At 36.2% G+C, this 21,181-nt stretch overlaps 1 protein-coding gene across 2 annotated transcripts in view; it reads left to right on the top strand.

Annotated features, from left to right (window-relative positions):
• ptbp1 (polypyrimidine tract binding protein 1) overlaps positions 1–21,181 on the top strand; it is a 64,234-nt gene that overhangs the window by 8,931 nt on the left and 34,122 nt on the right. The window contains exons 3-6 of one of the 2 annotated variants that reach the window (XM_062959206.1): positions 11,148–11,223; positions 14,087–14,259; positions 17,738–17,884; positions 17,995–18,165. In XM_062959206.1, the coding sequence (XP_062815276.1) occupies positions 11,148–11,223; positions 14,087–14,259; positions 17,738–17,884; positions 17,995–18,165 (567 nt within the window). The remainder of the gene's footprint in view (positions 1–11,147; positions 11,224–14,086; positions 14,260–17,737; positions 17,885–17,994; positions 18,166–21,181) is intronic. The other variant, XM_062959207.1, reaches the window with a different exon arrangement.

Below are 21,181 nucleotides of genomic sequence, written 5' to 3'. Positions count from 1 at the left end.
TAGAATTATTTATACATACAATATATTATATTATTAGTATAGCACAATATAAGCATTATGTATTATTATATTGTACTATATGACTATATTGCAATATTATTAGTATATTGCATGTAATATAAATATACAATTATAGTGTATTATTATTATTACATTGTATTACATCTTAATACTTACTAATAATATTACAATATATTGATACAGTACAGTATAGTAATTTATTACCAGTATTGTACTATGCTAATATAATATTGTATGTAAATTTAATTTGTAAGCCACTCTGAGTCCTCTTCGGGATGAGAAGGGAGGCATATAAATGTAGCAAATAAATAAATAAATAATATTATTATCAATATTTACTATTATTAGCGATATTTATATCCTGCCCTTCTCACCTTGAAGGAGACTCAGGGCGGCTTACAAGTTATATATTCATACAGTATATTATATTATATTATTAGTATAGCACAATATAAGCATTATATATTATTATATTGCACTATACCACTATATTGCAATATTATTAGTAATATTACATGTAATATAAATATACAATTATAATAGTGTATTATTATTATGACATTGTATTTTATTATCAATTTATGTATATACAATATATTATATACAATATAGTATAATATTAATATAGTGTAATATGAGTATTATATATTACTATATTGTTAAATTATATATTATTATAATATTAGTATAGTATAATAATTTATATATTATATTGAAATACAAGTAAAGTTTTATTATTATTATTATTTATGTTGGCTGCTTATTTTATATTATATTTTTTACACTTTTTGTACCTTGCCTTTTGCACCTTTGGAGTGCTTTTGTGAGCTGCCCCGAGTCTCTCTGGGAGATGGTGGTGGGGTATTATTATTATTATTTATTTTGACTGCTTCTTTTCTGTTATTGTTTTTGCACTTTTTGTATCTTGCCTGTTGCACCTTTTGAGTGCTTTTGTGAGCCACCCCGAGTCTCTCTGGGAGATGGTGGTGGGTTATTATTATTATTATTATTATTTCATTTCTATCCCACTTTTATCCCGTGGGTGGAATTTAAAGCGGCGTACAACATGTAAAATTCATACAGATACATCAAACAGCAATACATAATCAATTACAACGTCTTATCCCAATATAAAAAAACCCAATTAACATATCAAATAAAACAATTTTAAAATAAAGTTTATTATTATTTATTCCCCACCTCTGGTGGCACAAGGGTTAAACCCTTGTGCCGGCAAGTACTGCTGACTTGAAGGTTGGGTTGCTGACCTGAAGGTTGCTGGTTCGAATCCAACCTGGGGACAGTGTGGGTGAGCTCCCTCTATCAGCTCCAGCTCCATGCAAGGACATGAGAGATGGTAAAAACATCAAAACATCCCCTGTTCAACGTCCTTTCATACAGACAATTCTCTCACACCAGAAGCGACTTGCAGTTTCTCAAGTCACTCCTAATTCAATTTTTTAAAAATTATTATCCCCATTTTTAAGCTTTCCTGGAAATGTGTAATTTTTATTTGACGTTATTTGTATTTTTTAATTAATTTTATTGTAAGTTATCTTTTTATTTATTATATTTTATTATTTTCTTGTATTATTTTTAGTTATTTTCTGTTATTGTAGTATTTTATTGTATTAATTTTTTAGTGTATTTAATTATTTTTAGTGTTTTTTATTATTTTTTATTGGGTTGCTAGGAGATCAAGTTGGTGGAGCTTAGCCTTCTTCTTTTTTATTATTATTTTTATTGAACTTACAGATAGTCTAGACAGTGAAAGTCTGAGAACAATTATATTTATAGTAAAGAAGGGTGAAAGAAGTAAATAGAGTCCGAAAAAGAGATAGGTAAATAAAGAGGGGAGAGAGAAGAATAAAATAAGAATAAGCACAAAACTGATACATTTATATATACAGTTGAGTCTCACTTATCCAACATAAACGGGCCGGCAGAATGTTGGATAAGCGAATATGTTGGATAATAAGAAGGGATTAAGGAAAAGCCTATTAAACATCAAATTAGGTTATGATTTTACAAATGAAGCACCAAAACATCATGTTATACAACAAATTTGACAGAAAAAGTAGTTCAATATGTAGTAATGCTATGTAGTAATTACTGTATTTACGAATTTAGCACCAAAATATCATAATGTATTGAAAACATTGACTACAAAAATGAGTTGGATAATCCAGAACGTTGGATAAGCGAATGTTGGATAAGTGAGACTCTACTGTATATATATGAAAAAAGAAGATACCAAAAAAACCCAGAAGGCAAAGAAACAAAAACACAAAAAAACCAAAAAAAACCCCAAAGTAAACAAAAATAGAGTCCAACAATACACACACACACACACACACACACACACACATTCAGTGACTTCCATCTCATACACAGTTACTTTGAAGAAAAAATTGATTATTTTTTCTTGTTTCTTGTCTCATTAGCCTTCCAACTGGCAGCAATTGGATAAAAGCAATTATTCCTCTCTCTCTAATTAGGACTTTATTTTTCTTTTTGTTGTATCAACCTAGAGCTGTGGATGATGGGTTGTATTGTCAAATTTCGAGGTTGGGGGGCCTCTAGTTTTGTTGTTTTGTTGGTCGCCGTGATGCCATCACTCATTTATATAGATAGATAGATTGTATGTATATATAACTTGTAAGCCGCCCTGAGTCCCCATTGGGGTGAGAAGGGCGGGATATAAATGTCGCTAATAAATAAATACACTGTCATATATGTTTATGGACTGGAACAACGTGCAATGTGATCTGACATGATGCCACAAGAATGTGAATGTATGTTATGGTTGTTTTAAACTGTTTATTTTATGGTGTTTTATACTTTTTATCGATGTATTTGGACTGTTTACATAATTTTAATATGTTCTAAAACGCTTTGGGTTTCGTGAGAGAGAAAAGCGGGATATAAATAAAGGTAATAATAACTTTATTTTTATAACCCACTCCCGTCTCCCCAAAGGGGACTCGGGGCGGCTCACATGGGGACAAGCCCAGCATCAACATACATTAAAATACAACATAATTAAGCCAATATAAAACAGTATAAAAAACACAGTTTAAACGATATAAGCCAGCATAAAACATCACTCTTCACTCAGGCCTTTGGATAAAAATTGCTCATCCCCATAACAATCCTGTATCCGTGACCATTCTTGTACCGGTTTGCACTTTTTACTTTTGTCAACTTGATATCCCAATTTGCACTTCCAAGAATTTGCAGCACTTTATCATTTGTGTTTACAATATTTATACGGTTCACTTCATCCAGTCTATTTTTACAACCTCTCCGTTTTAATCCATGTTTTTATTAAGTTCTTGTCATTTGCTTTACTGGTTAATGTTTAAATTTTTAATTGTCTCTTGTCTATTGTTGTGTTTTATATTGTTACTAGCTGTGCCTGGCCACGCTTTGTTGTGGCTTTTTTTAGGTGGTTCCATGTCTTAGAGGTGGGGGGGGGGGAATCCTTTGTTGGGAGGTGTTAGGTGGCCCTGATTGTTTCCTGGATGGAATTTCTTTGTTTTCAGAGTGTTGCTCTTTATTTTGTGTTTTGAGATGAAAGAGTGATGAGTACCAAATGGGTTTGGACCTTCAAAGAGTGGGTGTTTCCCTGTTTGGGGGGGGGGATCCTTTGTTGAGCGTAAGAACGTAGAGACGTGGATGAGGGGTTGTATTGTCAATTTTCTAGGTTGGGGGGCCTTTGGTTTTGTTGTTTTGCCTGGTGGAGCGACACCGTTGTCCTTTTATATATATAGACTAGCTGTGCCCGGCCACGCGTTGCAGTGGCGAAGTCTGGTGGTATGGGAAATAAAGTATTGAGGAATTGGTGGTAGTTAAGGTAAAGGGTAAAGGTTTTACCTTACATTAAGTCCATTATAAATGGGTGATATAGCTGTGTGGAAGGGCCTTGAGTCTACACTGCCATATAATCCAGTAAAAATCAGATAATATGTATTTTATAGGCAGTGTGGAAGAGGCCTGAGGCCTAACTCTGCCTTCTAACTGGCAACAATTGGATAAAAACAATTATTCCTCTCCTTCTAATCAGGACTTTATTTTTCTTTTCTTTTTGTTGTATGAACATAGAGGCATGGATGAGGGGTTGTGCTGCCAAGTTTAGTGTTTCTGGGATGTGTAGTTTTGTTGTTTTGTCCTAGGCCGAAATTTCATTACTCTTTTATATATATAGATTGTTTTTATTCGGGTCTTGGCCCCATGTAAGCACCCTGAGTCCCCTTTGGGGAGATAGAGGTAAAGTAAAGGTAAAGGTTTCCCCTGATGTTAAGTCCAGTCGTGTCCGACTCTGGGGTTGGTGCTCATCTCCATTTCTAAGCCGAAGAGCCGGCATTGTCCATAGACATCTCCAGGTCATGAGGCTGGCATGACTGCATGGAGCGCCGTTACCTTCCCGCCGGAGCAGTACCTATTGATCTACTCACATTGGCATGTTTTCGAACTGCTAGGCTGGCAGAAGCTGGGGCTAACAGCGGGCACTCACTCCACTTCCCGGGTTTGAACCTGGGACCTTTCGGTCTGCAAGTTCAGCAGCTCGGTGCTTTAACACACTGCGCCACCGGAGATTCCTGGGGAGATAGAGGCGGGGTATAAAAATAAAGTTACTGTATATACTTGAGTATAAGCCTAGTTTTTCAGCCCTTTTTTAAAGACTGAAAAAGTCCCCCTTGGCTTATACTCGGGTTAGGGTCCTGGTTGGCTTATATTTGGATCAGCGTATACTCGAGAATATATGGTACATTTATTATTTTTCTCTATCATTGTTATTATTATTTATTATTTTTCTCTATTATTGTTGCTACTACAGTAGAGTCTCACTTATCCAACATAAACGGGCCGGCAGAATGTTGGATAAGCGAATATGTTGGATAATAAGGAGAGATTAAGGAGAAGTCTATTAAACATCAAATTAGGTTATGATTTTACAAATGAAGCACCAAAACATCATGTTAGACAACAAATTTGGCAGAAAAAGTAGTTCAATGAAAACATTGACTACAAAAATGCGTTGGATAATCCAGAACATTGGATAAGCGAGTCCTGGATAAGTGAGACTCTACTGTATTACATTTATTTGACTTTATTTTTATTATTTTTATTAATACATTAATTATTTCACTCTATTTATTATTACATGTATTATTTTCCTGTGTTTATTTTTATTATTACATATATTATTTTACTCTATTATTATTTAAAGGATACATAAGCACATTTACATTGAAGAAGATGAGAATAATGATTTGATCAGAGTTGGACAGTCTTATCTTAAATTTAGGAGCCTCCGGTGGCCTAGGGGATAAAAGCCTTGTGACTTGAAGGTTGGGTTGCTGACCTGAAAGCTGCCAGGTTCGAATCCCACCCAGGGAGAGCGTGGATGAGCTCCCTCTATAAGCTCCAGCTCCATGTGGGGACATGAGAGAAGCCTCCCACAAGGATGGTAAAACATCCGGGCAATGTCCCCTGGGCAACGTCCTTGCAGACGGCCAATTCTCTCACTCCAGAAGCAACTCCGGTTGCTCCCGACACGAAAAAAAAATAATCTTAAAATTGAACTTTATGTAATTACAGTAGAGTCTCACTTATCCAAGCTAAGCGGGCTGGCAGAAGCTTGGATCAGCGAATATCTTGGATAATAAGGAGGGATTAAGTAAAAGCCTATTAAACATCAAATTAGGTTATGATTTTACAAATTAAGCACCAAAACATCATGTTTTATAACAAATTTGACAGAAAAAGCAGTTCAATATGCAGTAATGTTATGTTGTAATTACTGTATTTACGAATTTAGCACCAACATATCACGATATATTGAAAACATTGACTATAAAAATGGCTTGGATAATCCAGAAACTTGGATAAGCGAGGCTTGGATAAGTGAGACTCTACTGTATTCAAAATCTTTTAACCTACTGATGCCTCAATTAATGTAATTTTATTGGTATGTATTTTTATTTCTGAAATTTACCACTCTCGGCTGATACTGGAGTCAATGTTTTCCCAGGTTTTTTTGTGGTAAAAAATAGGTGCCTTGGCTTATATTTGGGTCGGCTTATACTCAAGTATATTTATTTACAGTATTTGTATTCCGCCCTTCTCACCCCGAAGGGGACTCAGGGCGGATTACAATGAACACATATATGGCAAACATTCAATGCCAACAGACAAACAACATTCAGTTTTAGACAGACACAGAGGCATTTTTTTAAACATCTTTCCAGCTTCACGATTCCGGCCACAGGGGGAGCTGTTGCTTCACCGTCCATTGGTGGCTGTTCTTCCTCTTCTTTTCCTCGTGAGCAGTTTTATATACGGTATTATTATTATTTTTATCAATTAGTATTATTATTACTACAGTAGAGTCTCACTTATCCAACACTCGCTTATCCAACATTCTGGATTATCCAACGCATTTTTGTAGTCAATGTTTTCAATACTTCATGATATTTTGGTGCTAAATTCATAAATATAGTAATTACTACATAGCATTACTGCCTATTGAACTACTTTTTCTGTCAAATTTGTTGTTAAACATGATGTTTTGGTGCTGAATTTGTAAAATCATAACCTAATTTGATGTGTAATAGGCTTTTCCTTAACCCCTCCTTATTATCCAACATATTCGCTTATCCAACGTTCTGCCGGCCCGTTTATGTTGGATAAGTGAGACTCTACTGTATATGGGAGCCCCCAGTGGCACAGTGTGATAAAGCACTGAGCTGCTGAACTTGCAGACCGAAAGGTCGCAGGTTCGAATCCAGGGAGTGGAGTGAGCTCCCGGTGTTAGCCCCAGCTTCTGCCAACCTAGCAGTTTGGAAACATGCGAATGTGAGTAGATCACGGGAAGGTAAGGGCGCTCCATGCAGTCATGACCTTGGAGGTGTCTAAGGACAACGCCGGCTCTTTGGCTTAGAAATGGAGTTGAGCACCAACCCCTGGACTTAATGTTAGGGTTTACCTTTACCTTTACGACTAGTTGCATACTCTGCGTGTTTCCAGTCCGTGTCGGCACATGTGGTGTGCAGACCGAGCTCCGGCCTGCTTGGGCAGGCCCTCCTGAGCGAGGCTGCTTCTCCTTCCCGCCTTGGAATGTCTCTGCTGGCATTCCTGGCGTGGGGCCCGGAGCCGTCCTGGCCGTTCCCATGGCAAAGAGCTTGGCCCGCCGACAAAACGCGGGCCGAACCCAGCCGAGCGGAGCAAATCGCCCTCCTCAAACAAGGCCCGCAAGCAGACCACAAGGAGACACACTGCTTTCAAACTGGGAGGGACATTTTCACGTCTTCTCCATGTTCTTTGTCGTCAACTTCTCTAAAGATTTCTTCTTTCTCGGTGGAAACTGAGGCACGGGTTGAGACAGGAAAGCCAGGTGTTTTGGATTCCCTTAACCCAGGGGTCCCCAAACTAAGGCCCGGGGGCCACATGCGGCCCATCGAAGCCATTTATCCGGCCCCCATGGCGTGCTTTCCAAAGCTCTGCTTGTTTATAATAGTATTTTAATTATTATTTAATTAATAATTACTTAGGGGTGCTTTCGCAGTGCTTTTGGTGCACAAAGGCAAAAGGGGGTTGGACGAAATGGCCCAAGGGGTCTTTTCCAATCATTATTGTTATTATTATTGACACAAAGACACAGTATAACACAGCAAACTATATATATATATACTAGCTGTGCCCGGCCACGCGTTGCTGTGGCAAAGTGGTGGTGGTATTGGTTAAAAATTGTTGTGTAATTTTTATTTGACGTTATTTGCAATTTTTTATTAATTTTATTGTAAGTTATATTTTTATTTATTATATTTTATTATTTTCTTGTATTATTTTTAGTTATTTTCTGTTATTATAGTATTTTATTGTATTAATTTTTAGTGTTTTTTATTATTTTTTATTGGGTTGCTAGGAGACCAAGTTGGAGGAGCTTAGCCTTCTGACTGGCAGCAATTGGATAAAAGCAATTATTCCTCTCTCTCTAATTAGGACTTTATTTTTCTTTTCTTTTTGTTGTATCAACCTAGAGGCGTGGATGATGGCTTGTGTTGTCAAATTTCGAGGTTGGGCGGCCTGTAGTTTTGTTGTTTTGTGGGTCGCCGTGATGCCATCACTCTTTTATATATATAGAAGATATATATATATATATATATATACAGTAGAGTCTCATTTATCCAACATAAACGGGCCGGCAGAACGTTGGATAAGCGAATATGTTGGATAATAAGGAGAGATTAAGAAAAAGCCTATTAAACATCAAATTAGGTTACGATTTTACAAATTAAGCACCAAAACATCATGTTATACAAGAAATTTTTCAGAAAAAGTAGTTCATTAGACATTAATGCTATGTAGTAATTACTGTATTTACGAATTTAGCACCAAAATATCACAATTATTGAAAACATTGACTACAAAAATGCGTTGGATAATCCAGAACGTTGGATAAGTGAGACTCTACTGTATGTGTGTGTGTGTGTGTGTGTGTATATATATATATATTTATTTATTTATTTACAGTATTTATATTCCGCCCTTCTCACCCCGAAGGGGACTCAGGGCGGATCACATTATAACACACATAGGGCAAACATTCAATGCCCATAAACACATCAAACAGAGACTGAGAGACACACACGCAGAGGCAAGTTAACTTTCTTCTGAGGGGATGTTCGATTCTGGCCACAGGGGGGGAGCAGCTGCTTCATCATTCACACTGACGGCACTTCCTCATACCAGGTCGTAAATTAGTTAATCTTGCCTCCCCACTTTTATTAGTGGTACCTTATCTCCTACTTGATAGATGCAACTATCTTTCGGGTTGCTAGGTCAGCAACGAGCAGGGGCTATTTTTTTTTTATTATTATTATTATTATTTTTATTGACGGGTGCTCACCCCGCCACGGGCTGGCCTCGAACTCATGACCTCATGGTCAGAGTGATTTAAGGCAGCTGCTCAACAGCTGCGCCACAGCCCGGCCCCGTTCAATACGCGGTAATGTTATGTTGTAATTGATGTATTTACAAATTTAGCACCAAAACATCACGATATATTGAAATCATTGACTACAAAAATGCGTTGGATAATCCAGAAGGTTGGATAAGCAAGTGTTGGATAAGTGAGACTCTATTGTAATAATATATAATAATAATAAATACAGGAAAATAATACATGTAATAATAAATAGAGTAAAACAATAACTATTTTACTCTATTTATTATTACATGTAATAATAATATCAGAGTGAAATAATAATAATAATAATAATAAATAGAGTAAAATAAATGTAATAGTAGCAACAATAATAGAGAAAAATGATAAATGTAATAATACCAATCATAATAGAGAAAAAATAATAAATGTACCATATATTCTCGAGTATAAGCTGACCCAAATATAAGCCAACCAGGACCCTCACCCGAGTATAAGCCGAGGGGGGCTTTTTCAGTCTTAAAAAAAGGGCTGAAAAACTAGGCTTATACTCGAGTATATACAGTAATTAACATTTTAATTGTGTTGTTGGGCCTTGCCCCATGTGAGCCGCCCCAAGTCCCCGAGGGGAGATGAAGGCGGGATGCAAAAATAAAGTTATTATTATTATTATTATTGTTTGCATGGCATCTCTGAGTTTCAATGGGATGCCACTCCAAGAGTGCTCATGGCATGGTTTTAACCAAGCCATGATTGTTATGTATTTTATATTGTTGTATTTTATACTGTGCCGTATTTTATTAAATGTTGTTCATTCTGAGTCCGCTTGGGGAGATGGAGGTGGGATACAAAAATAAAGTTATTATTTTATTATGACACAGCAAACAAGATAGATATGCTGGATTTTGTATCACAAAATCTCAAGTCGAACACTTCCCAAGTGTCTAGGACTGTGTGATGTATTTTTGGATGAGGCGTGCAGATCCCAGTAGGGTGGCCTTTTGCAGTTGGCAAATCATAATTTTGTCAATATTATTATTATTATTATTTTATTATGACATCAAACAAGATAGATATGCTGGATTTTGTATCAAAGAATCACAAGTCGTACACTTCCCAAGTGTCTAGGACTGTGTGATGTATTTTTGGATGATGCGTGCAGATTCCAGTAGGGTGGCCTTTTGCAGTTGGCAGATCGTAATTTTGTCAATATTATTATTATTATTATTATTATTATTATTTTATTATGTCACAGCAAACAAGATAGATATGCTGGAAGCGTCTAGGACTGTGTGATGTATTATTATTATTATTATTATTATTATTATTATTACTATTATTGTTTGCATGGCAGCTCTGAGTTTCAATGGGATGCCACTCCGAGAGTGGTCTTAACCAAGCCATGATTGTTATGTATTTTATATTGTTGTATTTTATATTGTGCCGTATTTTATTGAATGTTGTTGGGCTTGGTCCCCATGTGAGCCGCCCCAAGTCCCCTTTGGGGAGATGGGGCGGGATGCAAAAATAAAGTTGTTGTTGTTGTTATTATTATTATTTTATGATGACACAGCAAACAAGATAGATATGCTGGATTTCATATCACAAAATCCCAAGTCGAACACTTCCCAAGTGTCTAGGACTGTGTGATGTATTTTCGGATGATGCTGCAGATCCCAGTCGGGTGGCCTTTTGCAGTTGGCAGATTGTGATTTTGTCAATGTCTATTGTTTCCAAATGCCGGCTGAGATCTTTTGGCACGGCACCCAATGTGCCCATCACCACCGGGACCACCTGCACTGGTTTCTGCCAGAGTCTTTGAAGTTCAATCTTGAGGTCCTGAGAGCGGCTGAGTTTTTCCTGTTGTTTTTCGTCAATGCGACTGCCACCTGGGATGGCAACATCAATGATTATTATTATTATTATTATTATTATTGTTGTTGTTGTTGTTGTTGCATCGAGTTTCACAAGTCTCCTCTTGGGAGAATCGGGCTTTCTTGTCACTTGTGGACGGAGTTGATCTGCCTCTGAATGGGCCACGTGGGTTTGGGACCCCTCTTCCTTTCCCCGTTTGCCTCAGTTTCCCCACTGCTTTGGTTCTGTTTCTGAGTAGAACGTAGCCCAGTCCTATCGACTTACCTTTCCCTCCCTATTTTTTTTCTCGTTTCTCTTCCAGCGGGGATCTGACGAACTTTTCTCTACTTGTGTCACTAACGGACCCTTTATCATGAGCAGCAACTCTCCTTCTGCAGGTAACTTTTTCCGGTTGCCCACAGAGCCGTGGTTCCTTAGCTTTGCACTTTTCGTGGCCACTACGTTTGGACCAACTGCTTCAACCTTCTCTGCTGCCTTCATCTGTTGATTTATTTACTTGACATTATTCTGCTTTTCCCTGGACTTGTTTCAATATAAACTATCCAGTGTGTTGTCGAAGGCTTTCATGGCTGGAATCGCTGGGTTGCTGTGAGTTTTCCGGGTTGTATGGCCAAGTTCCAGAAGCATTCTCTCCTGACATTTTGCCTACATCTATGCCAGGCATCGTCAGAGGTTGACAGGTCTGTTGGAAGCTAGGCAAGAGGGATTTATATATTACTAATAATATTGCAATATAGTGGTATAGTGCAATATAGTTACAGTATATATAATTCTAATATTGTGTATATAATACTGATAATATTATAATATAATGCTATATAATAATACACTACTATAATTATATATTACATGTAATATAACGAATAATATTGCAATATAGTTGTATATAATACTAATATTGTGTTATGCTAATAATGTAATATATTGTATATACATATAATATTGATAATATTATAATGTAATGCAATATAATAATAATACAGTATTATAATTATCTATATATATAAAAGAGTGATGGCATCAGGGCAGCGGACAAAACAACAAAACTACAGGCCCCCCAACCTCGAAATTTGACAACACAACCCATCATTCATTTGTTGATACAACAAAAAGAAAAGAAAAATAAAGTCCTAATTACAAGGAGAGGAATAATAGTTTTTATCCAATTGCTGCCAGTTTGAAGGCTAAGCTCCGCCCACTTGGTCTCCTAGCAACCTACTCAGCCCAAGGGACAGGCACAGTTAGGCCTCACTTAGGCCTCTTCCACAGATTATCAGATTTTAACTGGATTATAAGGCAGTGTAGACTCAAGGCCCTTCCACACAGCTATATAACCCATTTATAATCTTATATTATCTGCTTTGAACTGAATTATCTTGACTCCACACTGCCATAAAATTCACTTCAGTGTGCATTTTAGACAGCTGTGTAGAAGGGGCCTCATATAATCCAGTTCTAAACAGATAATATAAGATTATAAATATACAGTAGAGTCCCACTTATCCAACATAAACACCCCGGCAGAACGTTGGATAACTGAATATGTTGGATAAGGGATTCAGGAAAAGCCGATTAAACATCCCATTCCCTCACGACCCTATCTGCTGCCAAATGGCCATCCATGTCTACAAAGCTATTCAGTGCCAATTCCAACATTCACACTTGCCTAAAGCAGACAACAGTTCTTTCTTCCACCCTGGGCATTCACAGATATATAAACCCCACTTGCTTTTGTTACAACACATTTCACAACCTCTGAGGATGCCTGCCACACATGCAGGCAAAACATCAGGAGAGAATACATTTCGAACATGACCAGGCAGAACACAGAACTCAGAGCAACCCAATACAAAGACAAACCAAAATAATAAAATACATACAAAAAAATACATTAAAAAACCAAAATAAAATAATACAATTTAAAAAACAAATAAAAATAATATAATCAAATAATAAAATATAATACATACTAATAATAAAAACAAATAATAATACAAGAATTAAAAATAAAATAAATACAAATAATACAATAAAAAATAAACACTAAAAAATTAATACAATAAAATACTATAATAACAAAAAAACTAAAACTAATACAAGAAAATAATAAAATATAATAAATAAAAAGTTACAATAAAATTAATTAAAAAATAAAATAATGTCAAATAAAAATTCCACAACAATTTTTAACCAATACTACCACCACTTTGCCACAGCAACGCATGGCTGGGCACAGCTAGTATTATATAATATACTAGCTGTGCCCGGCCACGCGTTGCTGTGGCGAAGTATGGTGGTATGGGAAATAAAGTATTGAGGAATTGGTGGTAGTTACCTTACATTAAGTCCATTATGAATGGGTTATATAGCTGTGTGGAAGGGCCTTGAGTCTACACTGCCATATAATCCAGTTAAAATCTGATAATCTGTATTTTATAGTCAGTGTGGAAGAGGCCTAACTGTGCCTGTCCCCTGGGCTGAGTCGGTTGCTAGGAGGCCAAGTGGGCGGAGCTTAGCCTTCTAACTGGCAGCAATTGGATAAAAGCTGTTATTCCTCTCCCTCTAATTAGGACTTAATTTTTCTTTTCTTTTTCTTGTATGAACGTAGAGGCATGAATGAGGGGTTGTGCTGCCAAGTTTAGTGTTTCTGGGATGTGTAGTTTTGTTGTTTTGCCCTAGGCCGAAATTTCATTACCCTTTTATATATATAGATAATATATATATATACTAATATTGCATTATGCTAATAATGTAACATATTGTATATACAGTACATATAATATTGATAATAATATAATGTAATACAATATAATCATAATAATACACTATTATAATTGTATGTTTATTACATGTAATATTGCAACATAATGGTATAGTGCAATATAGTAATATATAATGCTTATATTGTACTATGCTAATAATATAATAATGTGTGTACATATAACTTTTAAGATGCCCTGAGTCCCCTTCGGGGTGAGAAGGGCAGGATATAAATGTTGCAAATAAGACCTCACAACCTTGATTATACCTGCGAAATGTCAGGAGAGAATGCTTCAAAACTCAAAGTGACCCAGAAACCATTCAGTTGTATGTTGTCAAGAGCACTCCCAATATTTGTCAGGACAGGAATATTCAATAATAATATTAAATGAGAAATATTTAGATAAATATTTAGGCTCTGAAGCCCTGCCTGGCGGGACTCCCATCGGGAAGGGTCACTTTTTCTGCGCTCTTTTGCAGCCAATGGGAATGACAGCAAGAAGTTCAAGGGCGACACCCGGAGCGCCGGCGTGCCGTCACGCGTGATCCACATCCGCAAGCTTCCCGGCGACGTCACGGAGGCCGAAGTCATCTCTTTAGGGCTCCCCTTCGGCAAAGTCACCAATCTCCTGATGCTGAAAGGGAAGAACCAGGTAAAGGATAAAGGTGTGGAGTCCAGATAATCCAGTTAAAGCAGATAATATAAGATTATAAATGAGTTATATAGCTGTGAAGGACCTTGAGTCTACACTGCCATCTAATCCAGTTAAAATCTGATAATCTGTATTTTATAGGCAGTGTGGAAGAGGCCTAACTCTGCCTGTCCCCTGGGTGAGTGGGTTGCTAGGAAACCAAGTGGGCGGAGCTTAGCCTTCTAACTGGCAGCAATTGGATAAAACACAATTATTCCTCTCCCTCTAATTAGGTCTTTATTTTTCTTTTCTTTTTGTTGTATGAACGTAGAGGTGCGGATGAGAGGTTGTGCTGTCAATTTTCAAGGTTGTGGGGCGTTTAGTTTACTTGTTTTGTCCGGTGCCGTGGTACCATACCCTTTTATATATATAGATATACTCGAGTGTAAGCCGACCCGAATATAAGCCGAGGCTCCTAATTTTACCACCAAAAACTGGGAAAACATATAGACTCGAGTATAAGCCGAGGGTGGGAAGTGTAGCAGCTACTGGTAAATGTCAAAATACAAAAGTATATCAATAAAATTACATTAATTGAGGTCTCAGTAGGTTAAATGTTTTTGAATATTTACATAATTTAAGATTAAACTATTATTCTAACCTTCAATGTAGCTGTACTTACATAGCCTTCCAATAATAATGAGAGTAAAATAATAAATGTAATAAAAATAATACTACAATAGAATGATGGAAATGTAATGATAACAGTAATAATAGAGAAATAATAATAATAATAGCGTAAAAGAATAAATGTCATAATAATGATAAAGGAATAAATGTAATAATAATAGAGTGAAATAATAAATGTAATAATGATAGAGAAATAATAAATGTCATAATAATGATAGAGTGAAATAATAAATGTAATAATGATAGAGAAATAATAAATGTAATAATCATAAAGTAAAATAATGTAATAATGATAATAGAGTGAAATAATAAATGTAATACTGATAATAAATAGAGTAAAATAATAAATGTCATAATAATGATAGAGTAAAATAATAAATATAATAATAATAGAGTGAAATAATAAATGTAATGATAGAGAAATAATAAATGTAATAATAATGATAAAGTAAAATAATGTAATAATGATAATAGAGTGAAATAATAAATGTAATAATGATAATAAATAGAGTGAAATAATAAATGTAGTAATAGAGTGAATATTTATTATTTATTTATTTGCTACATTTATTTGCTACATTCACTCCAAAGGGGACTCAGAGCAGCTAACAAATTAAATTTACATACAATATTATATAGAGTAAAATAATAAATGTAATAATACTAGAGTGAAATAATAAATGTAATAATGAGAATAAATAGAGTAAAATAATAAATGTCATAATAATGATAGAGTAAAATAATAAATATAATAATAGAGAGAAATAATAAATGTAATAAAGTAAAATAACATAACAAGTGTAATAATAATAGAGTAAAATAATAAATGTAATAATACTAGAGTGAAATAATAAATGTAATAATGATAATAAATAGAGTAAAATAATAAATGTCATAATAATGATTATGATAGAGTAAAACAGGGGTCCCCAAACTTTTAAAGCAGAGGGCACAATCTTTCTACACAATCTTTCAGACTGTGGAGGGGCCAAATTATCATTTGGAAAAAAACCCAAACAAATTCCTATGCACACTGCACATGTCTTATTTATAGTGCAAAACAACAACAACAATGAAAGAACAATACTATATTTAAAAATGAAAACAACTGTAACCAACATAAACCTATCAGGATTTCAATGGGAAGTGTGGGCCTCCTTCTGGCCAATGAGATAGTCAAGTTAATTAGGATTGTTGTTGTTGTTGTGTGCATTCAAGTCATTTCAGACTTCGGGCGAGCCTAATTCTAAAATTATTTATTTATTCATCTACTACATTTATTTATTACATTTATATCCTGCCCTTCTCACCCCGAAGGGGACTCAGAGCAGCTGTATGTACATAGAATATATTATATTATTAGCATTGCACAATATTAGCATGATATATTACTATATTGAACTATACTACTATACTGTAATATTATATGTAATATATAACATATAATGAATATTATTATATGGTACTATTATTTGTATTATATTGTATAACATAATATTATTATCAGTATTATATGTAAATACAATATATTATATTATTAAAAATGATATAAAAAGATTATATTATAAAACTGAGGGCGGGGGCCAGGTAAATGACCTTGGAGGGCCACATCCGGCCCCCGGGCCTTAGTTTGGGGACCCCTGGAGTAAAATATTAAACGTAATAATAATAATAATAATAATAATAAATAGAGTGAAATAAAAACAGACTAAGAAAAAGTAAAATCATGTTAATGTAATAATAATCATCAATAGAATAAAATAATAAATGTAATAAAATAATAATAATAACATAGAATCATAGAATCATAGAATAGTAGAGTTGGAAGAGACCACATGGGCCATCTAGTCCAACCCCCTGCTAAGAAGCAGGAAATCTCATTCAAAGCACCCCCGACAGATGGCCATCCAGCCTCTGCTTCAAAGCCTCCAAGGAAGGAGCCTCCACCACGGCCCGGGGGAGAGAGTTCCACTGGTGAACAGCCCTTCTCACAGTGAGGAAGTTCTTCCTGATGTGCAGGTGGAATCTCCTTTCACGAAGTTTGAAGCCATTGTTCCGTGTCCTAGTCTGCAGGGCAGCAGAAAACAAGCTTGCTCCCTCCTCCCTATGACTTCCCTTCACATATTTGTACATGGCTCTCATCATGTCTCCTCTCAGCCTTCTCTTCTGCAGGATAAACATGCCCAGTTCTTTAAGCCGCTCCTCATAGAGCTTGTTCTCCAGACCCTTAATCATTTTAGTCGCCCTCCTCTGGACGCTTTCCAGCTTGTCAACATCTCCCTTCAACTGTGGTGCCCAGAATTTGACCCAGTGTGATTCCAGGTGTGGTCTGACCAAGGCAGAATAGAATAAGGGGGAGCATAACTTCCCTGGATCTAGACGCTATTCCCCTATTGATGCAGGACAGAATCCCATTGGCTTTTTTAGCAGCCGCATCACATTGTTGGCTCATGTTTAACTTGTTGTCCACGACAACTCCAAGGTCTTTTTCGCACACACTGCTGTCAAGCCAGGCGTCCCCCATTCTGTATCTTTGATTTCCATTTTTTCTGCCGAAGTGAAGTATCTTGCATTTGTCCCTGTTGAACTTCATTTTGTTAGTTTCGGCCCATCTCTCTAGTCTGTCAAGATCGTTTTGAATTCTGCTCCTGTCTTCTGGAGTGTTAGCTATCCCTCCCAGTTATTTTAACAGTAAAATAATAAATAACCTCTACTCAAGTATGCCACTGGTCAACACACATTTTGGTGCCTGAAATGTTAGCTTGTCGCTTGTGCATCACTCACCCACCTTGGCCCTCTGCCTCTCCAGGCTTTTATAGAGATGAACACGGAGGAGGCGGCCAACACCATGGTGAACTACTACACCACCATCACGCCCGTCCTCCGGAGCCAAGCCATCTACATCCAGTTCTCCAACCACAAGGAGCTCAAGACGGACAACTCTCCCAACCAGGCGGTGAGTTGGAACGGCCTGGATTGAGTTTTGACAGATCTTGCAGCCGTATCTCTCAACAATTTTTGTTTTCTTCTGGCTTGCTCACGCGCCGCCGTGTTCTGTGTCCACAGCGGGCTCAGGCCGCCCTCCAAGCGGTGAATTCGGTCCAGTCTGGGAACCTGGCGCTGTCCGCTTCCGCTGCGGCCGTGGACGCCGGCATGGCCATGGCCGGACAGAGCCCCGTCCTGAGAATCATTGTGGAAAACCTCTTCTACCCGGTCACCTTGGATGTCCTGCATCAGGTGAGGAGAGGGCCCTGGGTTCCCCTTTGATGCCTCTTCCTTCGTTTATTTTTTTTATCTATTTATTTATGACATTTATATCCCGCCCCTTTTCACCACAAAGGGGACTCAGGGTGGCTTACAAGTTATATGTACATACAATATAGCAGGGGTCCCCAAACTAAGGCCCGGGGGCCGGATGCGGCCCTCCAAGGTCATTTACCTGGCCCCCGCCCTCCATTTTATAATATAATATTTTATATCAGTTTTAATAATATATTATATATACATACTAGCTGTGCCCGGCCACGCGTTGCTGTGGCGAAGTATGGTGGTATGGGAAATAAAGTATTGAGGAATTGGTGGTAGTTAAGGTAAAGGATCCCCTGGGCTGAGTGGGTTGCTAGAAGACCAAGTTGGAGGAGCTTAGCCTTCTAACTGGCAGCAATTGGATAAAAACCATTATTCCTCTCCCTCTAATTAGGACTTTATTTTTCTTTTCTTTTTGTTGTATCAACCTAGAGGCATGGATGAGGGGCTGTGATGTCAATTTTTGAGGTTGTGGGGTGTTTACTTTTGTTGTTTTGTCCGCTGCCGTGATGCCATCACTCTTTTATATATATAGATAATATTGATAAAAATATGTTATACAATATAACACTAATAATAATACCATATAATATTAAATTATTTGTTATATATTATATATAATATTACAGTACAGTGGTATTGTTCAATATATAGCAATATATAATGCTAATATTGCGCTATGCTAATAATATAATATATTGTTTGTACATACAGCTGCTCTGAGTCCCCTTTGAGGTGAGAAGGGTGGGATATAAATGTAGTATAATAATAATATTATGATGTAATACAATGTAATAATAATTATAATTCACTATTATAATTGTATATTTATATTACACGCAATATTACTAATAATATTGCGATATAGTTGTATAATATAATATATTGTATGTATATATACTTGTAAACCGCCCTGAGTCCCCTTCGGGGTGAGAAGGGCGGTATATAAATGTCGCAAATAAATAAATAAATAGTAAATAAATGTAGTAATAATAAATAAATAAATGAATAATTTTAGACTCAGGCTCGCCCAAAGTCTGACATGACTTGAAGGCACACAACAACAACAACAACAACAACAACAATCCTAATTAACTTGACTATCTCATTGGCCAGAAGCTGGTCCACACTGTCCATTGAAATCCTGATAGATTTATGTTGGTTAAAATTGTTCTTATATTCAAATATTGTATTGTTCTTCCATTGTTGTTGTTTTTTGTACTACAAATAAGACATGTGCAGTGTGCATAGAAATTTGTTCATATTTTTTTTCAAATTATAATTCGGCCCCTCAACAGTCTGAAGGATTGTGGACCGGCCCGCTGCTTTAAAAGTTTGAGGACCCCTGCAATATAGTATATTATTAGCATAGCACATTATAAGCATTATATGTTACTATATTGTACCATACCACTATATTGCAATATTATTAGTAATATTGCATGTTAATATAAATATACAATTATAATAGTGTATTATTATTATTATTATTATACTGTGTTACATATGATAGTGTATGATTATTATATTGTATTACATTATAATGTTATTATCAATATTATGTGTACATCTATATATATAAAAGATTGATGGCATCAGGGCAGCGGACAAAACAACAAAACTACAGGCCCCCCAACCTCGAAATTTGACAACACAACCCATCATTCACGGCTCTAGGTTGATACAACAAAAAGAAAAGAAAAATAAAGTCCTAATTAGAGAGAGAGGAATAATTGTTTTTATCCAATTGCTGCCAGTTTGAAGGCTAAGTTCCGCCCACTTGGTCTCCTAGCAACCTACTCAGCCCAGGGGACAGGCACAGTTAGACCTCACTTAGGCCTCTTCCACAGATTATCTAATTTGCACTGGATTATATGGCAGTGTAGACTCAAAGACCTTCCACACAGCTATATAACCCATTTATAATCTTACTAGCTGTGCCCGGCCACAGGTTGCTGTGGCAAAGTGGTGGTGGTATTGGTTAAAAATTGTTGTGTAATTTTTATTTGACATTATTTGTAATTTTTTATTAATTTTATTGTAAGTTATATTTTTATTTATTATATTTTATTATTTTCTTGTATTATTTTTAGTTATTTTCTGTTATTATAGTATTTTATTGTATAGTGTTTTTTATTATTTTTTATTGGATTGCTAGTACAATATATTATATTATTAGCATAGCAGAATATAAACATTATATGTTACTATATTGTACCATACCACTATATTGCAATATTATTAGTAATATTACAGGTAATATATACAGTAGAGTCTCGCTTATCCAACGTAAACGGGTCAGCAGAACGTTGGATAAGCGAATATGTTGGATAATAAAGAGAGATTAAGAAAAAGCCTATTAAACATCAAATTAGGTTATGATTTTACAAATTAAGCACCAAAACATATGGAGCCCCCAGATGGCGTAGTGGACTAAGTGACTTGAAGGTTGGGTTGCTGACCTGAAAGCTGCCAGGTTCGAATCCCACCTGGGGAGAGTGTGGATGAGCTCCCTCTATCAGCTCCAGCTCCATGCGGGGACATGAGAGAAGCCTCCCACAAGGATGGTAAAAACATCGAAACATCCGGGCGTCCCCTGGGCAACATCCTTGCAGACGGCCAATTCTCTCACTCCAGAAGCAACTCCGGTTGCTCCTGACACGAAAAAAAAAAAATCTTGTTATACAACAAATTGGACAGAAAAAGTAGTTCAATGCTCGGTGATGCTATGTAGTAATTACTGTATTTACGAATTTAGCACGCAAATATCACGATATATTGAAAACATTGACTACAAAAATGTGTTGGATAATCCAGAACGTTGGATAAGTGAGACTCTACTGTAATGTACAATTATAATAGCATATTATTATTTTATATGGCATTACAGTATTTATATCCCGTCCTTCTCACCCTGAAGGGGACTCAGGGCGGCTTCCAAGATTAT

This window comes from Anolis carolinensis, unplaced genomic scaffold (assembly GCF_035594765.1).
Source record: "Anolis carolinensis isolate JA03-04 unplaced genomic scaffold, rAnoCar3.1.pri scaffold_7, whole genome shotgun sequence".
Classification (NCBI taxonomy): domain Eukaryota; kingdom Metazoa; phylum Chordata; class Lepidosauria; order Squamata; family Dactyloidae; genus Anolis; species Anolis carolinensis.
The sequence above is the reverse complement of the archived record's forward strand: the minus strand, read 5'-3'. Positions and strand labels throughout refer to the sequence as shown.